The 23,889-nt window shown below is 34.6% G+C and overlaps 1 protein-coding gene across 1 annotated transcript in view; it reads right to left on the bottom strand.

Moving 5' to 3' along the window:
- The window catches only part of DGKH (diacylglycerol kinase eta), a 227,285-nt gene that overhangs the window by 1,539 nt on the left and 201,857 nt on the right, over positions 1–23,889 (bottom strand). The window contains exons 22-30 of the mRNA XM_044670616.1: positions 19,993–20,100; positions 17,539–17,652; positions 17,128–17,262; positions 15,380–15,546; positions 14,777–14,882; positions 12,181–12,273; positions 8,403–8,522; positions 7,919–8,024; positions 6,359–6,489 (exon numbers count right to left, since the gene is read on the bottom strand). Of these exons, the coding sequence (XP_044526551.1) occupies positions 6,359–6,489; positions 7,919–8,024; positions 8,403–8,522; positions 12,181–12,273; positions 14,777–14,882; positions 15,380–15,546; positions 17,128–17,262; positions 17,539–17,652; positions 19,993–20,100 (1,080 nt within the window). The remainder of the gene's footprint in view (positions 1–6,358; positions 6,490–7,918; positions 8,025–8,402; positions 8,523–12,180; positions 12,274–14,776; positions 14,883–15,379; positions 15,547–17,127; positions 17,263–17,538; positions 17,653–19,992; positions 20,101–23,889) is intronic.

Genomic DNA, 23,889 nt, shown 5'->3' with positions numbered 1-23,889 from the left:
TTTTTTTTTTAAACCCTTAACTTCTGTGTATTGGCTCATAGGTGGAAGAGTGGGTAAGGGTGGGCAATCGGGGTCAAGTGACTTGCCCAGGGTCACACAGCTGGGAAGTGTCTGAGGCCGGATTTGAACCTAGGACCTCCCGTCTCTAGGCCTGACTCTCAATCCACTGAGCTATCCAGCTGCCAACCCCACCCCCCGCCTCATATATTGTAGCAGAAGCTCAAGTTCTATCCTTGAAAAATGAGGCAAAACAATATGAAAGCAGAAACCAATTTTTACAACTCTAGATCAAGAATTTGTTCTTAAATGTTTATGAAGAAATAATAATTGGTTTAATTTTTAATTACATGCCAAAACAAGGTTGATTCTTTTGTCAGTGAATATAACTGACTAAAAAAAAGGGTAAAAGATATTCCTGCCTATTGTAGGGAAGTCCTTGTGATGTTGTGTTATTGACTATTTCTTCAAATTCTTCATTTCTCAATAATATTTTCTTATAATGATATTAATTAATTAACATTGAACTTCTATAAATGTATGAAATACTACTGTTCCAAGATAGGTTGAATTTCCCATAACTGTATACTTCCATACCAGGAGTTTCCCCACTTGATAAAACCATGTTTTCTCTTGAGAATATGAAAACCTTATCCTGGACTAATCAACAATAATTGATGTTTTCTCATCAAGAATGTAGATACCTCTTCTACTGGGTTAATCCTCATATATTACTATGTTGTACGAGTTGAGTTTTCTCAATAAAAATAATACTGACTGATTGTTTATCTAAATTTTCTTTGCTTATAGCTAGAGTCCACTGTAATTTGAACTTTTCTTGTAGGACTCCTGATGAACTATATACAACCATGAAGACATGTATGTGTGTGTGTATATATGTGTAGATATATATAGTGTACATACATATACATATATATATACATGCTTTTGTTTATTTGTATGTTAATTCTTAGCTTTTAAATTAACCACACATAATCTTCTAAGTTATGGCACTTCTTCGTAAGAAACAGTTCCAATGTTTTGTTAATGTTTAAAATGAGGTAACTTCTTAGCAAATTAAAAAGTCACTGAAATGTTTAAAAACCAATAGCTTCAGGAAGCATGCAAAGCAACATAAGTAAGGTTAAAAGGAAAGGCAAAGTCATTTTTCCAAATAGAATGAACATAGGAGTACTCCAAATTTCTACCCAATCCTCTAAAACCATAGCTCAATACATTATTTAAAACTCTTTAAATGTGAGAACATTCATCTTGTAGCCATCTTTCAAAAAAAGAAACAATCATAAAAAAAACTCAAAAAAGAAACTCAAAAAATTCATGAATCTTTTTGATGTTACAAGAGATATTACTGATGGCCCTGAGAAATTCCAATAAGTGTTACTATTTTCAAATACCTACAATTATTTTCAAGCTTCAGGTCAATTAAAAATAAACTTTCTATAACTGTCCCATCAAAAAAAAGTTGCTTTTTAAGGAATTATGAACTGCTTGATTTCTATAAGAACTGGAAAGACCTACATAACTGATGTGGAGTGAAAAGATTGAATGCGTAATAAAATGAATGAGGAAGACATTGTACACAGTAACTGAAACATTGTGGGATGATCAAACGTAATAGACTGTGCTGCTAACAGCAATGCAATGATCCAGGACAATTCTGAGGGACATATGAGAAAGAATGTTATCCATATCTAGAGAAAGAACAGTTGGAGAAGAAATGCAGAAGAAACATATGATTTAGCACTTGTTTATATGGGTATATGATTTGGGGTTTTGCATTTAAAAGATCACTTTATTACTAAAATGAATAATATGGAAATAGGTCCTGCGTGATAATACATGTATATAACCAGAAGAATTGCCCGTCAGCTCCAGGAGTGGGGACAAGGAGGGAAGGGAGAGAACATGAATCATGTAACCATGGAAAAATATTTAAAAAAAATAAAATAAAAATTATATTTTAAAAAGTTGGCTTTTAAAGATTTGCTTTGCAACTATCCACACACGTTATTTTCTTTAGAGGTAGTGTAGCATGCACTAGTGGAAAAAGTGCTTGACTTTTACTCAGAAAACTTTGGTTTCAAATCCAGCAGCTGAATGATCTCAGAAAAGCCATTTAATTTATCAGTGCCTAAACTAACTCTCTCAGTTTTAACCACAATTCAAAGGCAAATTGGTGGGAGAAACTACCATATCAGGAGCTCCTCACTTTGATGAAATCATATATTTTTTTCTTCATAATGTAGATACCTTTTATACTTTGTTAATCCTCTTATGAAGTATTGTGTGGTAGCTGAACTTTCTCAATAAAGTTATACTAACTGATTACTGAATTTCCCTTGCTATAGAGTCCATTAAATATATAAGCATGGAATTCTTTCAGTGGACCCATTGGACTATGTATACCATTTATCAATCAATCTTCTCATACTTTCCTTAGCTCCAGACTCTTGCTTCCTTAATCATTTCTCTGGAAGCATGTTTTTATGGCAAGACAAGAACTGAGGGTCTCACACAGTGATGGCGAACCTTTAAGAGATTGAGTGCCCAAACTGTAACCCTCATGCCACATGGGAGCCTTACCCCAGAGAGGGGAGAGAGGAAGCACTCCCATTGGGCTGCTGGGCAGAGGGCTGGGTGAGGGGAGAAATGTCCTCAGGCATGTGGAGAGAGGGAAGGGAGCAGCCCCCTCTGGCACATTCTGGTATGTATGCCATAGGTTTGCCAACATGGGTCTAGGACCACTGCTTCCCTCTTGGCTCAAATATTCTCATCTGTGGACTCATTCTTATTGAAAGCATTAGCGATCAATTCTGGCAAGTGCATGAGGGAGGGAGATGGATTTTGCTTCTGTTACTAGCTAGATTTTTATACCCCCAATGAGAAAATTCTCAGAGCACAAATGTTGATATCAATCCCAGAAAAAAGTCAATGAAATTCCACTCACCACTTATCCTTCATTTAATACTCATTATTATATTGACAGTTACCCAGAGAGCACAATTTGATAGTCAGTGTTTAACTGCCTTATCACTTTTATACCTAAACAATAATACTTCTACTACTTTAATCAATTTGAATAATTATATGCTGGAAGACAGCATTGTAAACCTTAATAATTTTCCTCTTCTTTATCATCTTCAAAAATGGAATAAAATGATTCATTTTAACAGACTTGCATTAGCTACTGCTTAGTACTTTGTTTCCAAGAACTCTTAAATTGATTTTGTTAGAAATAATACAAAATCTTTCAAATGTTCTGTTGGACTAAGGGACTAAATGTCCTTGAGATCCTTAGGTTACATTTAGACTCTGAATATTTTCCAACCATTCAGTTCCCAAATCTATTAGGAACATAAGCACTTAAGAAGAATAAATGATACCTAATCTCCACTAGACAGTGCCAAATGCATCTCAAAATAGATGGCTTCAAAAACATTTCTCAGCTCTGCATCATTTAAGACAGGATTATTTGAAGTATTTCCTGTTCTTGTGAACTGAGCTTATGGAAACTATTATAGCTAAAATTGATCTGGACTTCTGACTCCAATAAAAGGATATATCATTATGTTGTTAACACAGAGTTACTGCAAGAATCAAATGGCATCATATATGTAAATACTATATAAATGTTAGATATCATTATCATCCTCTCAAAACTGATAGCATGTATAGAGATGTACAAATTACAATAATTTTGAAAAATTTCCTGTATTTAAAAGCCTTTATAACACAAATCCTAGAATCACTGATTTTCAAAGTGGGAAAGGATTTAGATGACATTTATTCTATCCCCATCAATTTATGGATAAAGCAATAGTGGCTGAGAAAGTTTATGTACCAATAGGCACGGAGTAGCAGAGTTAAGACTAAAATTCAGTTCTTCTTCATCTCAGGCCTTGTCTTTCCCATTCTGCCTTGATTTTTTCCAAACCAGCACTTTTTTCCTGTTTCTCCCTTAATTATAGCCTTTTCTTTCTAGCCAATAGTTATTAGCAAGAGTAAGAGCTATTTATATGCATTATTTTTCTCACTCCAAGCAGCTTGAGGGCAAGTGTCATTTTGTTCTTTCTATTATTTTTAAACCCTTACCTTCCATCTTAGAATCAATACAATATATTGGTTCCAAGGCAGAAGAGCAGTAAGGGCTAGACAACAGTGGTTAATGACTTACCCAGGATCACACAGGTAGGAAGTATCTGGGGTCATATTTGAACCCAGGACCTTCCATCTCTGGGCCATTAAGCCACCTAGTTGCCCTCTAAGTGTCATTTCTATTTTCCTTTTGTATCTTCCAGCACTTGGTACGGTGACTGGCATTTAGTAGGTACGTAACAGATGCTTGTGAATTGATTGGTCATTCGGCATAAATATATTGATGGAACCCTTGAATTATAGTCCAAAGACTGTAGGCATCTAAAATCTCCAGAATGAAGGAAAAACCACAAAATTATCAAAATTAAAAATTAAACCCATTTTCATACCATATATTTACCATATACATTATTATAACACAAGATTTCACATATAATATTTTGAAGGAAAATAACTGATAATATAAAAATGTTCTTAAAGACCCTTATATAAATCCTGGAATTTCAATAATAGTACAGAACAAGAAAGTAGTATGGTTCTGGATGCTATCTCACAAAATGTATTGAATTCATTTCTTGAAAAGGGGCACCTGAAAGTTCAACGGAACAAAATCTATGAAAAAATTCCATGAGGACTCCCTAATAACAACCAAAGAGGATTTAAGTGTGTTTAGCTAGCCCCTTTTGTTGAAAGTAAATGCCAAAATTCCTAACCTTTGTTCATACCTCTAGCCATTTTTTTCTCCTATGGTTCATATCTAGAAGGGACAGCCATTGCTGATAGCCACACCAATCAGCTCAGAAGGAATAATCAGGTTTTGCTGCTGTTAGAATAACATCTGTTTAATTTTTTCCACTATCAATAAATTTTAGAACTATCTGGGGAAAAAGAAAATGCCACATAAAAATTTTAAAGCCTAATTTCCATCATATAACGAAAAGACAAAGACTATACTTCCCTTCTGTTTCCATTTACTAGCATATTTGGCAGGTTCCCCTAATGTCCACATAAACACAATTATCACTCCATTATTAAGACAGTGTGAAAATGGAGTTGTGATTTTACCATGTGATTGGTTTTAAGATGCATTGCATCAAAAGGGATTGAACAGCTATAACTCTTAATATCAATATAAGCAATGTATACTGTTCTGGCATGAAAAGGGGATTTTTTCTTGTCTGTCGCTTAAGCTAGCAACAATGATTAACAATAATTATTATTAGATGACTTCTTGTGAGAAATGTAACCTTATGCTTACTAGTTATAGGCAAATTGCTTAAACTGCTATACAAACGTGAGCTTTTAAGACTTATTGGCAATGATGAACTTTCTGAGCCTCGGTTTCCTCGTCTGTAAAATAAAGATAATATTTTTCCTATCTCCTTCTAAGAGTTATGGTAAGAATCAAATGAGATGATATATGTAAAATGCATTGCAAAACTATCATATGAATGTAAGTTACTATCAATAAAAAACAACTTTAATCTTTAGATGCTTTATCCTCACACAAAACTAGAATAATTTAGATGTTTCTAATGCTAATTTCCAGCCAAGTAATTTTTTTCTGCAAAAACCATAGAATCACTTTGGCTAGCCTAGTTCCATGTTGTTTTCTCTTTAAATTACCACAATTTTGAGTTAATTTGTTAAATGAAAAAATGAATTTGTAATTAGTTAACTGATTAGGAAAGCTGACTGTATTAATTATTTTTATTAACATGCCCAGCAAGAAAATATCAGCTTTGCTCTCAGATAAATATGAACAGCACATGGCCATTGTTCTAACTCTCTCACTCATTAAATCCTTATGTACACTAAATAAAACATCTCATGACAGCAAGAGAATTTTCAGCTCTTGACCTCCTCACATGAGAAATCTTTGAAAATCTTTCACCAGAAGCTGCCCCCTTCCAAACTGATCCCATGCAGTAAGCTCAAGCAGGTAGGAGCACAGCTGGCTGCCGCTGCTGCTGCTCAGGAAAATCACGATGTTCATTGAACCTCAGCTATTATTATCATTCTGTGTGAAGCATTTGACAAGAACATGTCGCAGGTATTCTCAGCTTCAAGTACAGTGCAACACAGAAGGAGTTCAGGCCATGGGATGGTGTAGATTAGTTTATTGCACATTTGCACAAGATAAGCCAAGCTACAAGCACATGACAGGACAGAAGGGAACAGAAGGAGGGAGGTATAAGGTGTAAGAAAATTCTTAAGAGCAGAAAAAGTAGCACAAAGAAAATACCTTAAGATCTCTCCTTTCCAGGTGCAAAAGCTCAGACCCTCGGATGTCATGGCGGATGAAGATTTCTGTGTACTCTCCCAAATTGAGCTGATCCAGCCAAGCAGCAACTTCATCTGTGCCCCACTTTTGAACTACCAAAGTTAAAAGCAAAACCCCCTTAATTTCTACATGCTCAATGCATTACAAGCAAAGGATGGCAAAAGAGAGAGGAGAACAGAGTAGAACTGCAAGTGCTAGCCAAGGAAAAGATTAAAGGTATCACTGCCACAAAACTGGACAATTTCCTGGTTGTCTTTTTTTTTTTCATGCAAGTTACAGATTAGCAATAAATTCGAGAAAATATCTCTCCAAAGACAGAGTTCATTGCTTTGCAGCCGTGCTCTCAGCTTTAGTACAATTTCCTCATTAACACTTCCCAAATTATAGGATATGTATCAAAATTTTACTTTTTACTACTAGGATCAGTGATGCAAGGGCTAAATGAGCTCTGATTATTTCTTAATGACCATTTATGAGCTCCATTATCAGCAGAAATGAGCTATAAGTTCTAATTAGAATATAAAATCAGAATTGGGGTTTTCAACTTTACAGAAACTTTGTTTGAATTATAGTCATGTTGAATTCGAGTTTCTCCTCTACTGATTTCTCTAGTACTCTTAATTAAAGCAGCCAATACTCTGTTAAATCAATTTAATAGGCCATTTAGAAGCTTTGTCAGCACTCCACTCTGAGGTTAGTCATGTTATATTATTGTTTAGTACAGAATGATCATTCTTTTGCATATTTTATTCAACACTGATTATCTTCAGATTAACCCACTCATGTGCCATGCTGTGTTTTAAAAAATTAGTTCTTAGACAATTGTTTTTACAAACCTCATCATTAAGATTTTATGAGCCTTTTTGAGTGAGATGGCTAATTCAAATGGGGAATGAATTTGTTTGGTTGTAAAAAGGCAGCTACCAACAGAAAAGTCAGCTTTTGGTTGAACTTTAGGCATATAATGTCGAAAGGTTCAATTTCTAGGGATGGATGAAAGGAGAACTGGAAGGAGAACGGTAAAGAGATTGTTAAATCTTGATTTTATAACAAAGGTGGTGTAGCTCTGGACTCATATGTGTGTGTGTGTGTGTGTGTGTGTGTGTGTGTGTGTGTGTGTGTGTGTGTGTGTTGGATGGGGTCAGTGGAAACAGCAGGGTGAGACTCTATACTTAAGAGAGGGAAAAAAAGAGAATGTATGGCTAGTAGGGAAATATATTTAGTAGGTTAAAGGAGCAGATGAAAGCTGCTATACTTCATTTTAGGAATCTAAAGTATCTGGATCTTTCTCTTTGAAGTGGAAAGACAAGTCACATACCAGTATACTGGTTTGCTGTTTAGAAGGATAAAGAACCATCCAAATACAAATCCACCAAGCAAAGTAGAAGGCAAAAAAAAGGAGTTACAACTGATACATATGGATGTTCCCTGAATCCTTTAGACATATTTTGGGCGCAACATTATTTTCATCAGTTCTGTTACAATGAGAATATGCTGCTGCTTGTCATATGGAGCACCTACCAGGTAGTGGGCTCCCTTTCAGCTTCTGCACCTTTTCCTTCTTAAATTTGGGCACTATGCGAAACATGGTGCTTTTGTTTCTTTTGGTATAATCCAAAGGAGGATCCTGTTTGAAAGAGATTTTAAAATAAGTCACTTCTATGCTATTTTAAGAAGGAAAACTCACTGGTGCAATAAAGACAATGCTTGGATATTTCCTCTAAGTGTCAATATCATGAAATAAGTCCAACTTTAAGCAATTTTTATTACCCAGTGATTAATTCAGAGCATGTTTATGCCCCTTAACTACCTCTATAAAAAGACTTTTAAATTCTCCTGCAGAAGCAGACAGCTGAAAGTCAGAATTCCTAAGTTTGCACCAATATAGAATGAAAAAAAAATCAAGGTTATCCTTACTGGTTTAATCTGTTTTACATATCCTATGTCTTATTTTTAATGTAAAAAAGAACAAAGTTCATATAGAAATGAATCCAACTTCACAAACCTCATCATTGTTTGAAAGCAGGACACCATGAAGCCATGGAATCTCTGACAGTTTCTGTAATTCCACCTCCACGCCATGTAATGCACTGGTTACCAATTCTTCATGCGGAGATTCCAACTGCTATTTACCAGAGGATTAAAAACATTCCTTTATTTTGAAAGAAACTTTACACAAATTTTATTAGTCTAGTTAGCAATGAAAAAAAAATTTTTTTCTAACTCACTATATGAAACACAATATCCTTTCCATACTTTCTCTAATCCTTGCTTCCCAATGATATCATCAGCAGCTGGTATACCTTTAGTAACCTCACAGGACAAATATGTTGCCTTCTAACATTTCTATTCATGTGGATTGTTATTGGCTTGTTTTCTTCCTCTACATAAATAGGTAGGAAATTACTTTTCCTCAGACTGGCTAGTCTAATCATGTAAAATAAACATACTTCTCAAATAAGCAGCATAAAGGCCATGTAGGTACAGAAAACAATGATCCAGGACTTGTCTATTGAGAACTGCTTGGCATAGATACCTTTTGGGTGGCTTGATAGAGTAAGTATCAGAAAAATATGCATGAGATCCAGAAAAAATGTCTTTGGAGCATAATTGTAGAGACTAAGGTGAAACAAATAAATTAATATACATCTAGTCAAATGACAGATAAAAATGGGTGAAAAGAACAAAACTGGATTCTACAAGAAGAAAGCCACTTTAATCATTGCTATATCCAAGGCTCTTGGGTTCAGAGTTATAGACTATTTCCAAAAGAGTGTAAGGGGAGATGGTGGTAGTAGTTTGAATTATCTGGAACATGCTGTCTCCTGTATCCCCTTCAGTGATTTGCTTCAGCTAGGCTGGCTTTCCTGCCCTGTGAATGATAATTGGTTGGCTGTTGTGGCAACAGCTGGCCCCTTCTCCATAGGAACTGCCTCCACAGATGATGCCTGTGAGGGCTGAACTAAAAACAGAACCAGTGAATGGTTTGGGGGAATGCTCTGACTGCCACAACTCTTGTATCTATCTGTTTGTTGGTGAAAGTTGTTCAGCAATTTTTGCTGGTGATTATGAGAAAAGATCACTCACATAAAATGGTTTTTTCCCTTCAGTGCTGGCTACAGGGCCTGGGCTAAATGCAAGTCTGGTGGTTTCATGAGCACTACTATTTCCAAGGCTCTTGGGTTCAGAGTCCTAGACTATCTCCATTAAGATCTGACAGAAAATGATAGTTAAAGTAATGGTGGCTGTTTGATATTCTGGCACATTCTCTCTCTCTCTCTCTCTCTCTCTCTCTCTCTCTCTCTCTCTCTCTTTCTCTCTCCCCCCTCCTCCCCAACTCCTCCCTTCTCCTCTCCCTCTCTATCTCTCCTCTATGTATGTCTTTGTCTTTCTCGGGGTGTCTTCTTTGCTGTTCTACTTTGAACTTTTTCACATTCTCATGACATTCTAATTTGTATTAGAGTCATTGGAGAATTTCTCCTTTGATCCTACTAGACTCTACAAAGTCAGGGACCATGTGGGTTTTCATCTTTATAGCTTCAGTACCTAACATAATTCTTTTCACACAGGTACTTAACAAATGTTGAACTAAACTAAGTTAAAATTTGTAATTTGTTGGATGTTTTTAACTTGGCATAAGCAAAACTTATTTTTATGCAAAAGAGACAATCTTCATTCTTACTCATTGACAAAATGGTGGCAGTTCCAACTCCTTTAGATATTTTTCTTTGAGTTCAAATACATCCCTTGTGAAACTGATACATTTGTTCTATAACTAATTTCTATAAATAAACCTTAATATAATTCCCTAAGCAAACAATTGCCACTCATATACGCACATATGTATGCATATGAATCTAACATATGTATGCATCTATATACTATAGTAACAAAGGTCACTTTAAACATGCAAACAGAAAATATTTCTTAATAATATCAACATATACTTTATATTCATAGAACACAAATACTGCTATTACAAAGCATTATATTCACTTTTATTTTTAAGCTTAACATTCTTTCTATTATCCATCTATCATCTTTTGCCTGCATTACAGGCAAAATCAGCCAAAAATGATCACCCTTTCATTCCAGTTCTATTGTGTCAATTAAGCAAACATTTATTTAGTATCTATAATGTATATGATAGAAAGCAAATGGCCTAGCACATAAAAAGCAGATCCTGGAATCAGGAAAACTTCAGTTAAAGGCCTTCTTCTGGCTATGTAAGTTGTTGGTATCACAGACAAAAGATGATGAATACACACACACACACACCTACATACTCACATATATATCCACATAGATATGCATGTATTCGTGCCCTGTCCTCTGCCCCCAGTTAGGGTGAGAGCATGGATTGTGTCTCATTTCATCTTGGCATATTACAATGCTTTGTTTATTTTGGCAGGGGATGGGGGTAGGAGTAGAGATTGGTGGGTGGGTGCTGGAGATTGGTCCAGACCAATGATTTCATTTGTTTAGGGAAACCTTCAAAATGAAAATTCTTTTCTCTATTACATTTTAGGAACTCATATGCAACTTGACAATTCTGAAGGATTTCCCAAGGAGGTTAAGTGATTTACCCAGGATGATCGGATATGGGTCAGGAACAAGAATTTAACTGAAGTTTTCCTGGCTCCAGAGCTTGCCCTTTATACACCAAGCCATTCACTTAAAAAATCTCTGCCTCGCATATAACAGATACTAAGTAAATGTTTGCTCAATTGTCACAATAGAACTGGGATGAGGGATCGGTCATTTTGGACTAATTACACCAGTAAAACCGACAGAGCATGTCACTGTGAACCATTAAGAAACATCTCATGAGGCAGAGGGAGAAGGAAGTGGCGAGCCACTCCAGTATCTTTGCCAAGAAAACCCCAAATGGGGCCATGAAGAATTGGACATGACTGAAAAGCAACTGCACTGAGAGTTTTACTCACATAATTATAACAGAATGTCAGTGCTGTAGTACTCTCCATTGCACTTGAAATTTGTAGACTGTGAGTTCTACCCTGGATTTTAACTACATTCCCAGGAACAAATCCTAGACTTGGGGTTCTTACTTAACCTAGAGTCTAGGGACTTGTTTTTGTTTTTTGTTTTAATTTTAACAATTGTATTTCAGTTTAACTGGTTTCCTTTGTAATGTTATATATTTTGAAACATTATTCTGGGGAGGAGTTCATAGACTTCAGCAGACTGCCAAAGGAGTCAATGAAAAAAAGCTTAATTAAGAATCCCTGCCTTAGGAAACTAAGACCATGTTTCCAACAAAATTCAACACACCAAGGTTCTTCTGGTACTATGTTAAGGCAGCCCAAAGAATAACCTTTGATTGAATGTTGTACATTAGGGCAAAACCAGTCATGTTACACATTTGCCCCCTTCTGGGCAAATAGAGATCTCTCTCTCTCTCTCTCTCTCTCTCTCTCTCTCTCTCTCTCTCTCTCTCCTCTCTTTCTCTCTCCCCCACCAAAACCATCAAATGCTCATAATTTTAAATTTTCCCTAGAAACACTGGAAAAAGTCTCATATGGATTTAGGAAACACTACAATTAAATCTACAATATGGTTACATACAATATGGCACAGCATCTGGGGCAGATTTTATTTGCTTTTGACTAGGAATGATTTTTATTCACTAGAAGGAAGAACTTAGAAAAAGGGACAGGAAATACCTAAATCTAATGAGCAAAGGTTCGTCAGTAAATCTGAGGTCTTCCAATGAATTCCCTCATCATTGCCCTAATATCAAACATTTCTCTCCCTTCCCTTACCAAAGGAATTCTCCCAATTAATAAAGACTCAGTTTCATTATTTAGTGCCTTCACATTGACAGCTATTTCGATGGCAGTGTCTCTGGTAAGACTCTGGAAAAGAAGAACATCAGAGATGTAAGTGATACTGAAATAAACTGTGATTCATCAGTAATCAGCAAAATATTGAGATTCTTTAGTAAAATTGGCCTTGCCAATAATTTTCCAAAGCCATATGAACTACCAGTGTTCCTTATAATTTATAATTTTAACCCATCACATTTGCCTCTTTCTTCTATATCTTATATCCATGGGCTAAAAGAATGCAATCATCTGCCTTCATTAAATATACTCAGTTCACCACTTTTAAAAACACATTCCCTTGAAAACCCAAAAGAAAAGCAATAAAGGGAAAGACAGCAATAACTAAATTATCAGTATTTTGTCATTTGAGTCTTATTCAGATCTCTTTTTGGCCCCAAACATGGGGTCAAATTCTTGTTTTCATGCCTTAAGTAACTTATTGAAAAGCATTGCAAAATGAATAGAAGGTTGGCCTAAGAGTCAAGAACATGCAGGTTCAAGTCCTGCCTTTGATATATACTCCCTGTATGACAATAGGTGCTGAGTGCTCTAGGTAACTCTCTAAGTTAATTGTTTACAGATGAATTGCTGATCTATGAGCTATTTATATTTATTAAATCAAGGGTAAGAAAAGATAAGTAGGTGTGTCCTATCCTACAACCATTATAAGAAGATAAGGAAAATGAGGCTCAGAAAATTAAATGAATTGCCTGAGCTCCCACAGTTTACTGGGGGTAAGGGAGTGATCCTAAGGATTGGGAAAGGGGAAGCTACTATGATTCAGTGACAGGAAAGTCATGAAATAATAATTTGGGTTACAACAAAATGTGTATTATCCTGGATAGTGCTATGCTGGGGCTAACAAGTCAAGGTTATGCTGAGCTTGAAGGTTAAAAATAATTGCTAACCTTGGAGCCTTAGTGTTAAAAGGTCTTGTGTTAAGTTCTACCTGCAAGCATGGTAGGAAAAGGGGCAGTTTCCCAATAGAGAAACTGAATCATTCAGGCATCTAGACAAAGGAGAAACCCACAAGGAAGAAATGATGTCTTCAGAGACTAAAGAAAGGAACCCAGACAACTGAAGGAGGAAACAGGTCCAGCTGGGACCACCAAAAGGGTGAGTCAGCAGCCCTTAGCCAGCCAAGCTAAATTCAATGTTGACAATGATGTTCAAGTGCACTTAAGTTGTTGCCCTGGCAACAAAAGCAATCATGAACTGGATTTTATGTAAGAAGCTAATTGTGATAAACAACAGAGGTAGGGCTCCTTAGAAAATGGGATTAGTGAAGGCTGGGGAGAGATGAGGGAAGGGTGGTGCCTAGAAGTCTCAAGGTTGGGTCAGGGAAAAAGAAGAGGTTAAAGCATATATGTACTATAGTCTTGTAGAACAGAATTTAGATTGTACAGCTCTCTCTCTCTCTCTCTCTCTCTCTCTCTCTCTCTCTCTCTCTCTCTCTCTCTCTCTCTCTCTCTCTCTCACTCTCGCTCTCTCTCTCATTATACATTTATCTATCTATCTATCTATCTATCTATCTATCTATCTATCTATCTATCTATCTGTGTTACATTAAAATTCCCAGGTATTTCCCTTCCTATTTCCCCTCCCCTCATTAGAGAAGGCAACATTTGATAAAAAGATATAAATATATATAAAATTATGTCTTCATTGTTTCTATTAATCAGTTGTATGTGTGTGTGTTTCTCATAGCTATGCTTGCTAATAAAGTTCTTAGATGAGATCTAGGTTCCTTTACATTATTCTCGGTGACCTTCAGGCCATGGCAAAGGGAAAAAGTCATCAAACACAGCTTGTAAAATGGGGTTTGAATCCAGACCTTCTAGACTCCAAAGACAGAACCTATCCACTATGGCAAAAGAATGAAATCTTCTTATGATTTCCCTTTATAATTCATTCAGAATAGGAACATCATTCTACAGGAATTACCTTTTCATAAACAAAAGCATTTTATCCATTTGAATAAAAAGGAAATGGGTTTTTTTAATTATTAGATTTATCTACTTTGAACTGATTATATAAAAATTAAACAAGAATAATTTTAGCCTGGATATGTGAAAAATCCTACACATCCTTGATTAAAATGCTTAGAGAGAAAACCTGGGATTCTATTCATTTGGAATCACATGGAAGATAGGGAAGTATAGAAAGAGAAGTAGAGAGAATTGTTGAAGGGAAAAGGAAAAAGAAGGAAAGGGATGAAGAGAAATGTGTGAAAGGTCACCTTTAAAAGGGTATTAGAAATGAGGATAAATTAGGACTAAAAACATTATAGTGCTACCCAGAAAATGGAAAATGGAATCTAAAGTAAAATGCAAAAGGAAAAGAAAAGAAAAAGGGCCCCAAATTAAGTCACAAACATCAATACAAATTGTTCATTTCTCTTAAGATTCTGGCCATTCTTAAGTATATAATTTGTTAGCTATCAAAGATAACCTCAATACACTAGAAAACACAGTGAATTGAAATCTAAATAAAAGTTTATATTTTGTTAATTAAATTTTGTATAACTTCTTACCTCAGGAAACCTTGGATTGGCTTTATTCAGGGCATGAGAGCATGCATTCACAGCATGAGCTAACTCTTGCTCCAAAAGACTGTGTACTTTTGCCGCTTCACAAATTCTAAAAACAAAACTGAATTTTAGCAGCCTGCCTTCGGGCAGAAGGATCATTATTGTGGAGTCTTGTGGGATCAGGATGCAGGTAGAGGGGACATATGAATGTAGAAAATGTCCAAAGATGGTAAAATAGTTAAGTACCTTAACTAAAACTATTTTGCTTTCAAAACAAAATGCATCCAATATAGGAGGTGAAAGTCTGTTTAAGTGCTCTTGGTTTAACTCAAATTCTATTACAACAAACACCTTTAAAACAAAAAAAAATTTTATGCCCAAAGTGCCAAAGCTTAGTCAGTGACTTATTCATACAATTTGTGAAATAAAAAAATTCATTAACTCTTTATTTATCTTGCACCGTTGGAGAATATAACAGGGATGATTTCATCTTTATCATATTATAGCTTATCTGTAGCAAAGTACAATGCTTGGCACCCAGTACAGTAGGCTTAATAAACACTTGTTGATTGGTTGACCAAATTCAATCAGTTTGTTCATGCTTACCGAGTAATGAGTTCTTCGGCTGCCTGTGAACAGTGCTGCATCAGATTAACTTCTTCTTCTGTTGCTAAATCAACAGCTTGTTGAAGATATTGCTGAGGTCGAGGGGGTACCTTACCAGCATCATACTTCTGTTTGTCTTCCCAAGATTTGAGGGTGTTTTCAAAAGCCTATTAAATTCAATAAATAGTGAGTTATTAGACTGTTTTGTTGCAAACAAATTAAATAAGGATTTGCAAGGCTCATATTAATGTTGCATGAAAGCAAGGTTTTTCCAATTAAACTTCATACTAAATCCACTGAAAAATATGGGAAATACACTGGATGAAATATTTTCATTTTGCTACAAAATTAAATACAGTTATGTAGAAACATATATTTGTATATTGTTATAGTCATACAATCTAACACAAATATACAATATAATACAAAATGTATTATATGTTGTATATAATCATATTTATACACATATACCTATATCTATATATAATATAGGTACATCTCTATACATATACCTAGAAATTATATAAGTGTATAATTATGTTTATAAGTATATAATTACATATTAGAAATTAGGTCTTGTTATGTTAGTTTAGAGATAAGAAGTAGAGAAACTGGCTTAAGAAAAAATTGTAGTTTCAAACAGTTTCAAGTCTACCGGTTTTTCTGTGACAGTTACTCTCTCTGAGAGTGGCAGTTGGTCTCTGGCAGTTGGCAGAGTCACACACAGGGACTCTCTCTCAGGGCTGGAGGAGGTAACATCTTTGCCTCTCTCACTGTCTGAGGGAAAGACCTGCAGGAGCTTAGTGTTTTTCCAACTTGGGAAACACTATTGACTATCTATTGCCATTTTTATAGATTGATTTAACTCTGAGAAGAGACCAAAGAAAACCCTGGTCTTTGGTTTGGATTCCGAATCTGTTAAGGTTCAGAGTCCTAACTTGATTCTTGTTGAAACTCAAGCAGCTAGCCTTTGTTATTTTTATAACTTAGAGGCAAAGTTAAGAATTATAAGGATAATAGTGGTAGTTTATTTAGAATAGTAAAAATTTGGGTTAGTCAGATCAGAATGATTAGTGTAGCCTGTGAAAACAGGTGAAGCAGTTCCTGGCAGAACCAAGGAGTTTTATTTGGGTGGAGTTAGAATCCCTTAAAGTTAGAAATACCTTTTATGCTTATATACTCTCAATAAATAGTTTGTTTTTTATAACAAGAGTCTCTTTAGTTTCCTTGTGCCTGGCCCTGAAGAGAAGTTCACATAAAAGCTGCATTTCACTTATATAAGCTGAGTATACTTTGCAAGCACAGCATGCAGACTATCAAAATCAGTTTATAATCTATGATCAATCCATTGCTGTGTTAGTTTTACAGTCTCTCTTTTTATTTTTACAGTACACATATACATGCATACATATGTATATATACACAAACCTATTTATAAAATTGATATAGAACTGAAAAATTGAAGTGCCTGAATTTTCTATTTTAGCCTCTAAGTGAAGATAAATATGAGCAGAAAACAAAGTCTATTTTTTTTTGTTTTAAGTGTTTATCTTAAAATTAGTGAGCATATGAGTTCATCATAAGTCCATGATCTTAGCACAGGAAGCTCATTTGAGTTTCTAATACAAGGAGGAATCCTAGTCTTTATTTTCTATTTTCCAGAATGAGTCCAGTGACAAGTGTTGTTTTTAACAAAAGGCTTTATAGCTATACTAGACACAGGCAGCAAAATGGTTCCTGTTACATACTCTGTCTCTTGTTAACATCTGAGCTCTGTTTTTGTGCACAATTTTAATAATTCCAGGAGGCTGGATCCATGCCTCTCCATCCACTTGTACTGGCACCCCTTCATCTCCAAGTATGGTGATCTTTACAGACCGACACTGAAATAAAACAAAGATATTATTTTATAGCACAAATAGACTTGGATTATAATCCACCTGCACTCAGTTCCATTTGAGAGGCTGTGGCTTTTAGCCAGGATCACCCAGAGAAGGATATGTTGCTATACTTTATTCATCAGTTATGGTGACTTACAGACAGTTGATAAAACAAAATCAACAATTTTACAAATTAGTATTTAGTGTCAGTGTTGGTTAAATGAACCCTCTTTTTCCTGGTTCAAGGTCTGCTGTGAGACTTTGCAAAAAGACACAGACCTGAGCTATTCGGTGGTGCTGTAGTTTTATGACTCTGGACATTGCCATCTGCATGCTACCAAATACTGCAACGACCTCCAGTATCTTGTCATCAAATGATGGCGCGGTAAATATCTAAAACAAAATGAGTACAAATCAAGAGAAAGGCCCAAGGTTAGACAAAGTGTTAGGTTACAAGCATGAGGCACAATGTAAGTCTAAAAAAATCAATTCTTGGAAACAAAGTGTCCTATAGAATAAAAGCACTTATGATTTAAAAAATGAAGAGAATAGCAGGTAAAATATGGAAGCGAGTTCTCTTGTATCAGGACATGATCTACCAACAAAAAAAGAAATAGAAAAAAAAGGATATAATTATACACAAAGGTATAATGAAAGCAAACGGTTAACATATGTACAATGTTATGATAAGTGTTCCAGAAACTAAGTGGATACAACTTCCACATCTCTCTCTCCTCAGAAAGCAACCTTTTAAAGTTATTTGGTAAGTGTCCAGTGTATTTATAAATGTTTCATACTAGTATAAAGCAGCTTTCAAAAAGTTTGACAAGGTTCTGAGGGTACACCAAAATTCTCTTCCTTAAATGGTGCATGCATATTTAGAAAATTTGAAAACCTTATAAGATGAGATAAATTTGGTAAGTTTAAAGGTGGTAAACTGAAATTGTGATCTATGTCAAAGTATTCTAAGAGGCTCCATCCTTAAAGGAAAGTTATCAAGTAATTATGAACAGGGGGCAGCTAAGTGGCTCAGTGGATAAAGAATTAGACCTGCAGGTGAGAGGACCTTGGTTCAATTTTGGTCTCAAACAATTTCTAGCTGTGTGACCCTGGGCAAGTCACTTAACCCCTACTGCCTAGGCCTTACCACTCTTCTGCCTTGGAATCCAAGACAGAAGGTAAGGGTTTTAAAAAATAACAAGAAGAATTATGAATAGATGTATATGTAAATTTCATGGTAAATAAGAATTTATTTTTGGTGATTACTGTAGAAACAAAATGACTATTAGAAAACTATCGTGCTTTTTGTTTATAGGTACATACATTTCCATAAACCTTTTTATTTTTAAACATCTTGGACTTTTAGTCAGTTAGAATGTTTTATATTTTATATTGTTTTTATTCTTTCCTCAGCTCCCCAAAAGTAATCCTTTTATATTAAAAATAAAGTGATAATCATTCTGTACAGAAAATAATCAGGTAATACATGAGTTATATTAAATGTTAAATGGTATCTTAATAAGCATGCATGAGAATGTCTTAGTAAATAGTTATTTGTTTCTGACATTAATGTGGAAATAAAATTATTTGTGGAAAATTAATATATTTCTTTCAGTAGTAACATCAAGAAACATTCGTGCCTATTGAGGACAATAAATTGCCCAACAATTTGATGATCTATCATCATTTTAGGACCACCAATTCCATACAAAAATATTTAAAGTACATATCCACATGTTTTAGTTGGAAAGGAACTAAACGACTATGTAGCCCAACTTTTTCATTTTTTATAAGAAGTTGGGGATCCCAATGCTGAGGTCATTTACCTGAGGTCACACAGGTAGAAATTAAACAGGAGAGACAGGATTCAAGTTTACATTGGGCAAATTTGAATGCATTTCTAATTAACTCTCTCTAGTGAGCTTTGAAATTATCTTTATTGCAATTTTCTTGACTGCACGCCACAAAAAAAAAGAATGAAATATCTTTCCAATTTATCTTCATATTTCATTTTTTATGTTCGTGGTAGGATAATGGAGGAGAGAGTTATGAGAAAGCAGAGGGAACAGTAAAACAATAAGCCAAAGATGAGAGGACCTCTTTTTATCTCCATCAAGATAAAGCAAATGTTCTTTTTTTCTTCTTTTCATATATACTCTTGAAATTGTCTCCTGATCTCAAATTCGTGGCAGTTAAAAGTAGATTCAGTTGGGAATTATTTACATTAAGCACCAAGTAAAATAACTTCCCCAAACTTAAAACTAATAGAAAGCATGTGTGTGTATATGTGTGTGTGGAGAAGGATTAGATTGTTTCATATGTCCTCTGAATTTCTCCATCATGTCCTTGTCCCAGATACTTTCTCCTCTATTCACCCCTTAATTTTTCACCTTTTTGTCTTGTCCTCCCAATTAGTATATAAGGTCCCTGAGGAAAGGGCCTTTTTGCTCATTTTGTATTCTGTTGGTTGGCAAGTGTCTGGTTCATAGTGCATAATAAATGATTGTTGATTGACTGGCATATCTTTTTGTTAATTTTCTAAGTTAGAAATGAATAGGCTGTGTGATCTTGGCAAGTAACTTATCCCCCATTGCCTAGGAGCCAATTCATAGTATCGATTCTAAGACAGAAGGTAAGGGTTTTTTAAAAAAAAGTGAAAAGCATAATTACACTAAAGAGGATCACAAAGTTTTAATCAACAAATATTATGAATAACTTATTAATTCTACTTACATCATCCTCTTTAGTTCCGCCCCAGAAATTAGTACCTCCAGCATAACTTGGGATATTCAATACTGCTATTCCTTGTAGACTAGGCAGGGGAATATATTGTCCATCACACTGAAATATAAGACATGCCAGTGTTAATGGAAAGGGAAAAAACTGCAGATTAGTTTCTAAGATCTTAATTTTTTTGACACTCAAAAGAAAGTAAAGATGGAGATGTTATCAATCATGTTAGTTACATTGAAAACAAATTCCTCCCATTCTGAAGGTCTTAATTTCCAACTAAATAATTTAAAAAACCCAAGTATAAACCACTATAGTAAAGAAGCCTGGAAATACTTCACAATTTTTCATATTGTAAGTTACACAATTACAAAATCTATATGAATTTTTCAAATATATTGATTATCTAACTTGATTAAAATCCTGTTCTGATGACAAACAATGATATAAAGGCAACCCTGGGTTCTTGAATGCTGTCTCTATGGAGTATAAGCTAGAAAGGCTTTGATGACAAGCTTTTTGGTAGACTGCATGTCTATTGTACAAGGAATTATTGGAATTTGGAGAAGCAGCAGCAGTGGGTCGGCCATCAGAAAACAAGTTACATTAACCACAGTAACCTATTAATCTCCTTAGGAATGGATAATCACTATTCTTTATGGAAAAGACAATAGACACATAGATGAAATCATAGATACTTTAAGAATTAAGCACAAAACAACCAAAATCAAAGGAAACATGGAAAAAAATCCTAAAGCTCTTACTTTACTCTAACTCATTGCTTAAATGAAGACTAAACTACTATTTAAATGAAAACAGTCCTAGAGGGTAGGAAAAATGTTTTTGCCTATTTACTTAAAATATGTTGCACAATTGACTATCAAATGATATTGTAGTTGTTCATATTTCTTTCATTAGTACAATTAACTGTCTTTCCCCACTGATGTCACAAATGACTTTGATAGTATTTAAATAATTTTTCTAACAATTTTCTTCTCTCTCCTATATTTACCCAAATAACTTTTTATTTATTTTGTGTATATTTTTGTATATACATGTGTACGTGTTTATACAGGGTCTCCCAAAAGTCTTAGTGTAGTTTTAAGCCTTAATAGCTTTAACACTGCACTAAGGCTTTTGGGAAAATTTACATATATATATATATATATGCATATACATATACACATACAGACATATACACACACACATATGTGTATATGTATATATGTATATATCTCTTTTGATGGAATGTAAACTCCTTAAGGTCAACTGTTTTGCCTTTCTATCTTCAGCACCAAGCATGATGCTTGGATCTTAATAAAGACTTCTTGATTGTGGGATGAGTGATCAATTTTAAGTGCAAATTACAATTTGGTGTTTTTGATGTGCATTATTAAACAAAAACATGGTCCCTTGGAAAGCCATAACTGAAAAAAGAGAACAATTATTTGGGAAATTTAGAAATACAAAACCACAGTTTTATTGATGAGCATCGGCTGTACAGAAAAAGCAAACATAAAAACAAAACTGTAACAGCTGCCTTTAACAGATTTCAGGAGAATCAGCCCACGTAGGTGAGTTGCTTCTAAAAGCTATTCTCTCTTGCTTAATTAATCTTGTTCATATATCCAGTCCTTGAACAGGCTCAGAACAATATGTGATCATCATTTCACATCCTCAAATTGTACAAGCTGTTAGACAAAAGAAATTGAAGTAAGTTAAAGAGAAATAGGTTGCCTTGCCTAACCTTTGCATTCCTCTTACACTGATGTGAGAAGGGATATAAAAGTACCAAGAGTCCTAACCTCAAAGGCCTTGTAATCTAATTAAAAAGACAAAAACATCAATGAAAATTACCTGGGAATAGTACAATGAAGTATCAAATGATGTAGGATAGAGAAAAAATTTAGCCAAAAGGGAAATGTTTGTTGGACTGAAGTGACCAAGGACAACTTTACTGAGGGCAAGACACTTGGGTGAAGTCATAAAAGATGGATGTGCTTGAGACAAGATCCAGATAAGTCTTGAAAAAAATGTCATCTTTTTTATATGTAATCTACAAGGCAAAAGATATACATGAAGGCTATCTATTTAGCTAGACCTAGAATCAAGTGTTCTGAGGGCATTGCTTTTTTGTGATAAGTCCTGTTTTTACTATGTTTGATTAACTAAAATTCTGTCATAAATGATAATTATTTCTAAATAAAAGTATTATTATGCACAAAGCCATTATTTCAAAAGTGAAACTCACAGAAAAAAAGAAAATCAGTATTATTACTACGATGATACAAAGAACCAGTGTACCTTTTGCTTATTTTGCATTGTAGTTTGATCAATCATAAGAAATGATTTTTCATTCATGAATTCATTCATCCATTTACATTTACCATTTGGTAATAAAGTCGCCAAATAATAATGATGATAGCAAAAATAGTTTACATTTTACAGTGCTTTTCAGGTACAACATCCATACTTTTGCAATCATTCAGTCATTTCAAGTTGTATTTGACTCTTCATAACCTCATTTGGGTATTTTTAGCAAAGATACCAGAGTGGTTTGCCATTTTCTTCTCCATCTTATTTTAAAGATGAAGAACTGAGGCAAACAGGGTAAAATGACTTGCTCAGGGTCATACAGCCAGTAAATGTCTGAAGCCAGATTTGAACTCAGGAAGATAAGTCTTTCTGACTTAAGACCTAACACTCTCCATTGCAACAACTAGCTACCTTTCTATCCCCACTTAACAGTTGAGGAAACTGAGGAAGACAGAGGTTAATGACATGTTCAGGATCATTCAGCTAGTAAAGTATTTGAGGGCACTTTTGAATTCAGGTCTTCCTGATACCAGGCCCAGTGCTCTATCTACTGTGCAACCTAGACAACTGATCATTAGTATGCTGAAGTATTGGCGAATGAAAATCATATTTTTCTAGGATTGTCCTAAAATGAGTCAATACCCACCAATATTTTTATAGAATTATATTTCTCAACAAGGCACAAAGTTTCTTAAAGCAATAAATAATTGTTGTACAAATATTAATTACAAATAAGATGCCAAGTTCATTACTGCTATTTTCTGCTTATAGATGTGAGCTCATAAGCAAATTGACTGGACTCAAGTATCAAATAGGAAAAGTACAAGCTTGATAGACAGATGAGTTAATGTTATTTCAAAACCAATTATGTATGAAATAATTATCAATTTATAAAAAACTTTCAATTGGTGCAAGATCTTTCTAAAAGTAATGTTTAAATATACATGTGTATTAGTACACATTAGGCTGAAGTTCAAGTTTAAAAACTTCAAAGTTTTCTGAAATGCTACATTTAATATATACAAACCCAAATGTTCTTGAATTTGATATTGATGCTTTAAGGCTTTAAGAAAAAATATAAAATTAGTGTATCAAAACTTTATTTGGTTACCTGAAATTTTTAAAATTAACACTTTTTTAAAAATTCTAATCAAGATATAAATGGGAATATTAGGCTTTCAAAACAAGTGGTTCATGATTTTAACTGGCAGCCACCACAGAACTTCTGTACTAAAATCATGTCTAGCTTGTCTCAAATGCTCTATGGAATATTTCTTGAATACTTGGTTTAGCTGGATTTCATTCTTCTCTGCTTATTCTATAACATTGTGAAATACTTGGTTAACTCAAGCTTGAGAGGCAACTGGCTTTTGGAGAGAGTTCTGTCATTTAGGTAAGTCACTTTGCCAAATCTACATTTTCTCCCTCCACCCAATTATGCTATTTAGGAAAGTTAATATTTACATAGGGCTTTAAGGTTCACAAAGCTCTTTATATGTCATGTCACATGTGGACCTCACAACGACACTAAGAGGGAGGTGCTATGGGGGGCGGAGAAGGATGGAGGAAGTTAACTCAATATTT

The sequence above is a fragment of the Gracilinanus agilis genome, chromosome 3, assembly GCF_016433145.1.
Source record: "Gracilinanus agilis isolate LMUSP501 chromosome 3, AgileGrace, whole genome shotgun sequence".
NCBI classification, from domain to species: Eukaryota; Metazoa; Chordata; class Mammalia; order Didelphimorphia; family Didelphidae; genus Gracilinanus; species Gracilinanus agilis.
This window is presented reverse-complemented; position numbering and strand designations above follow the sequence as displayed.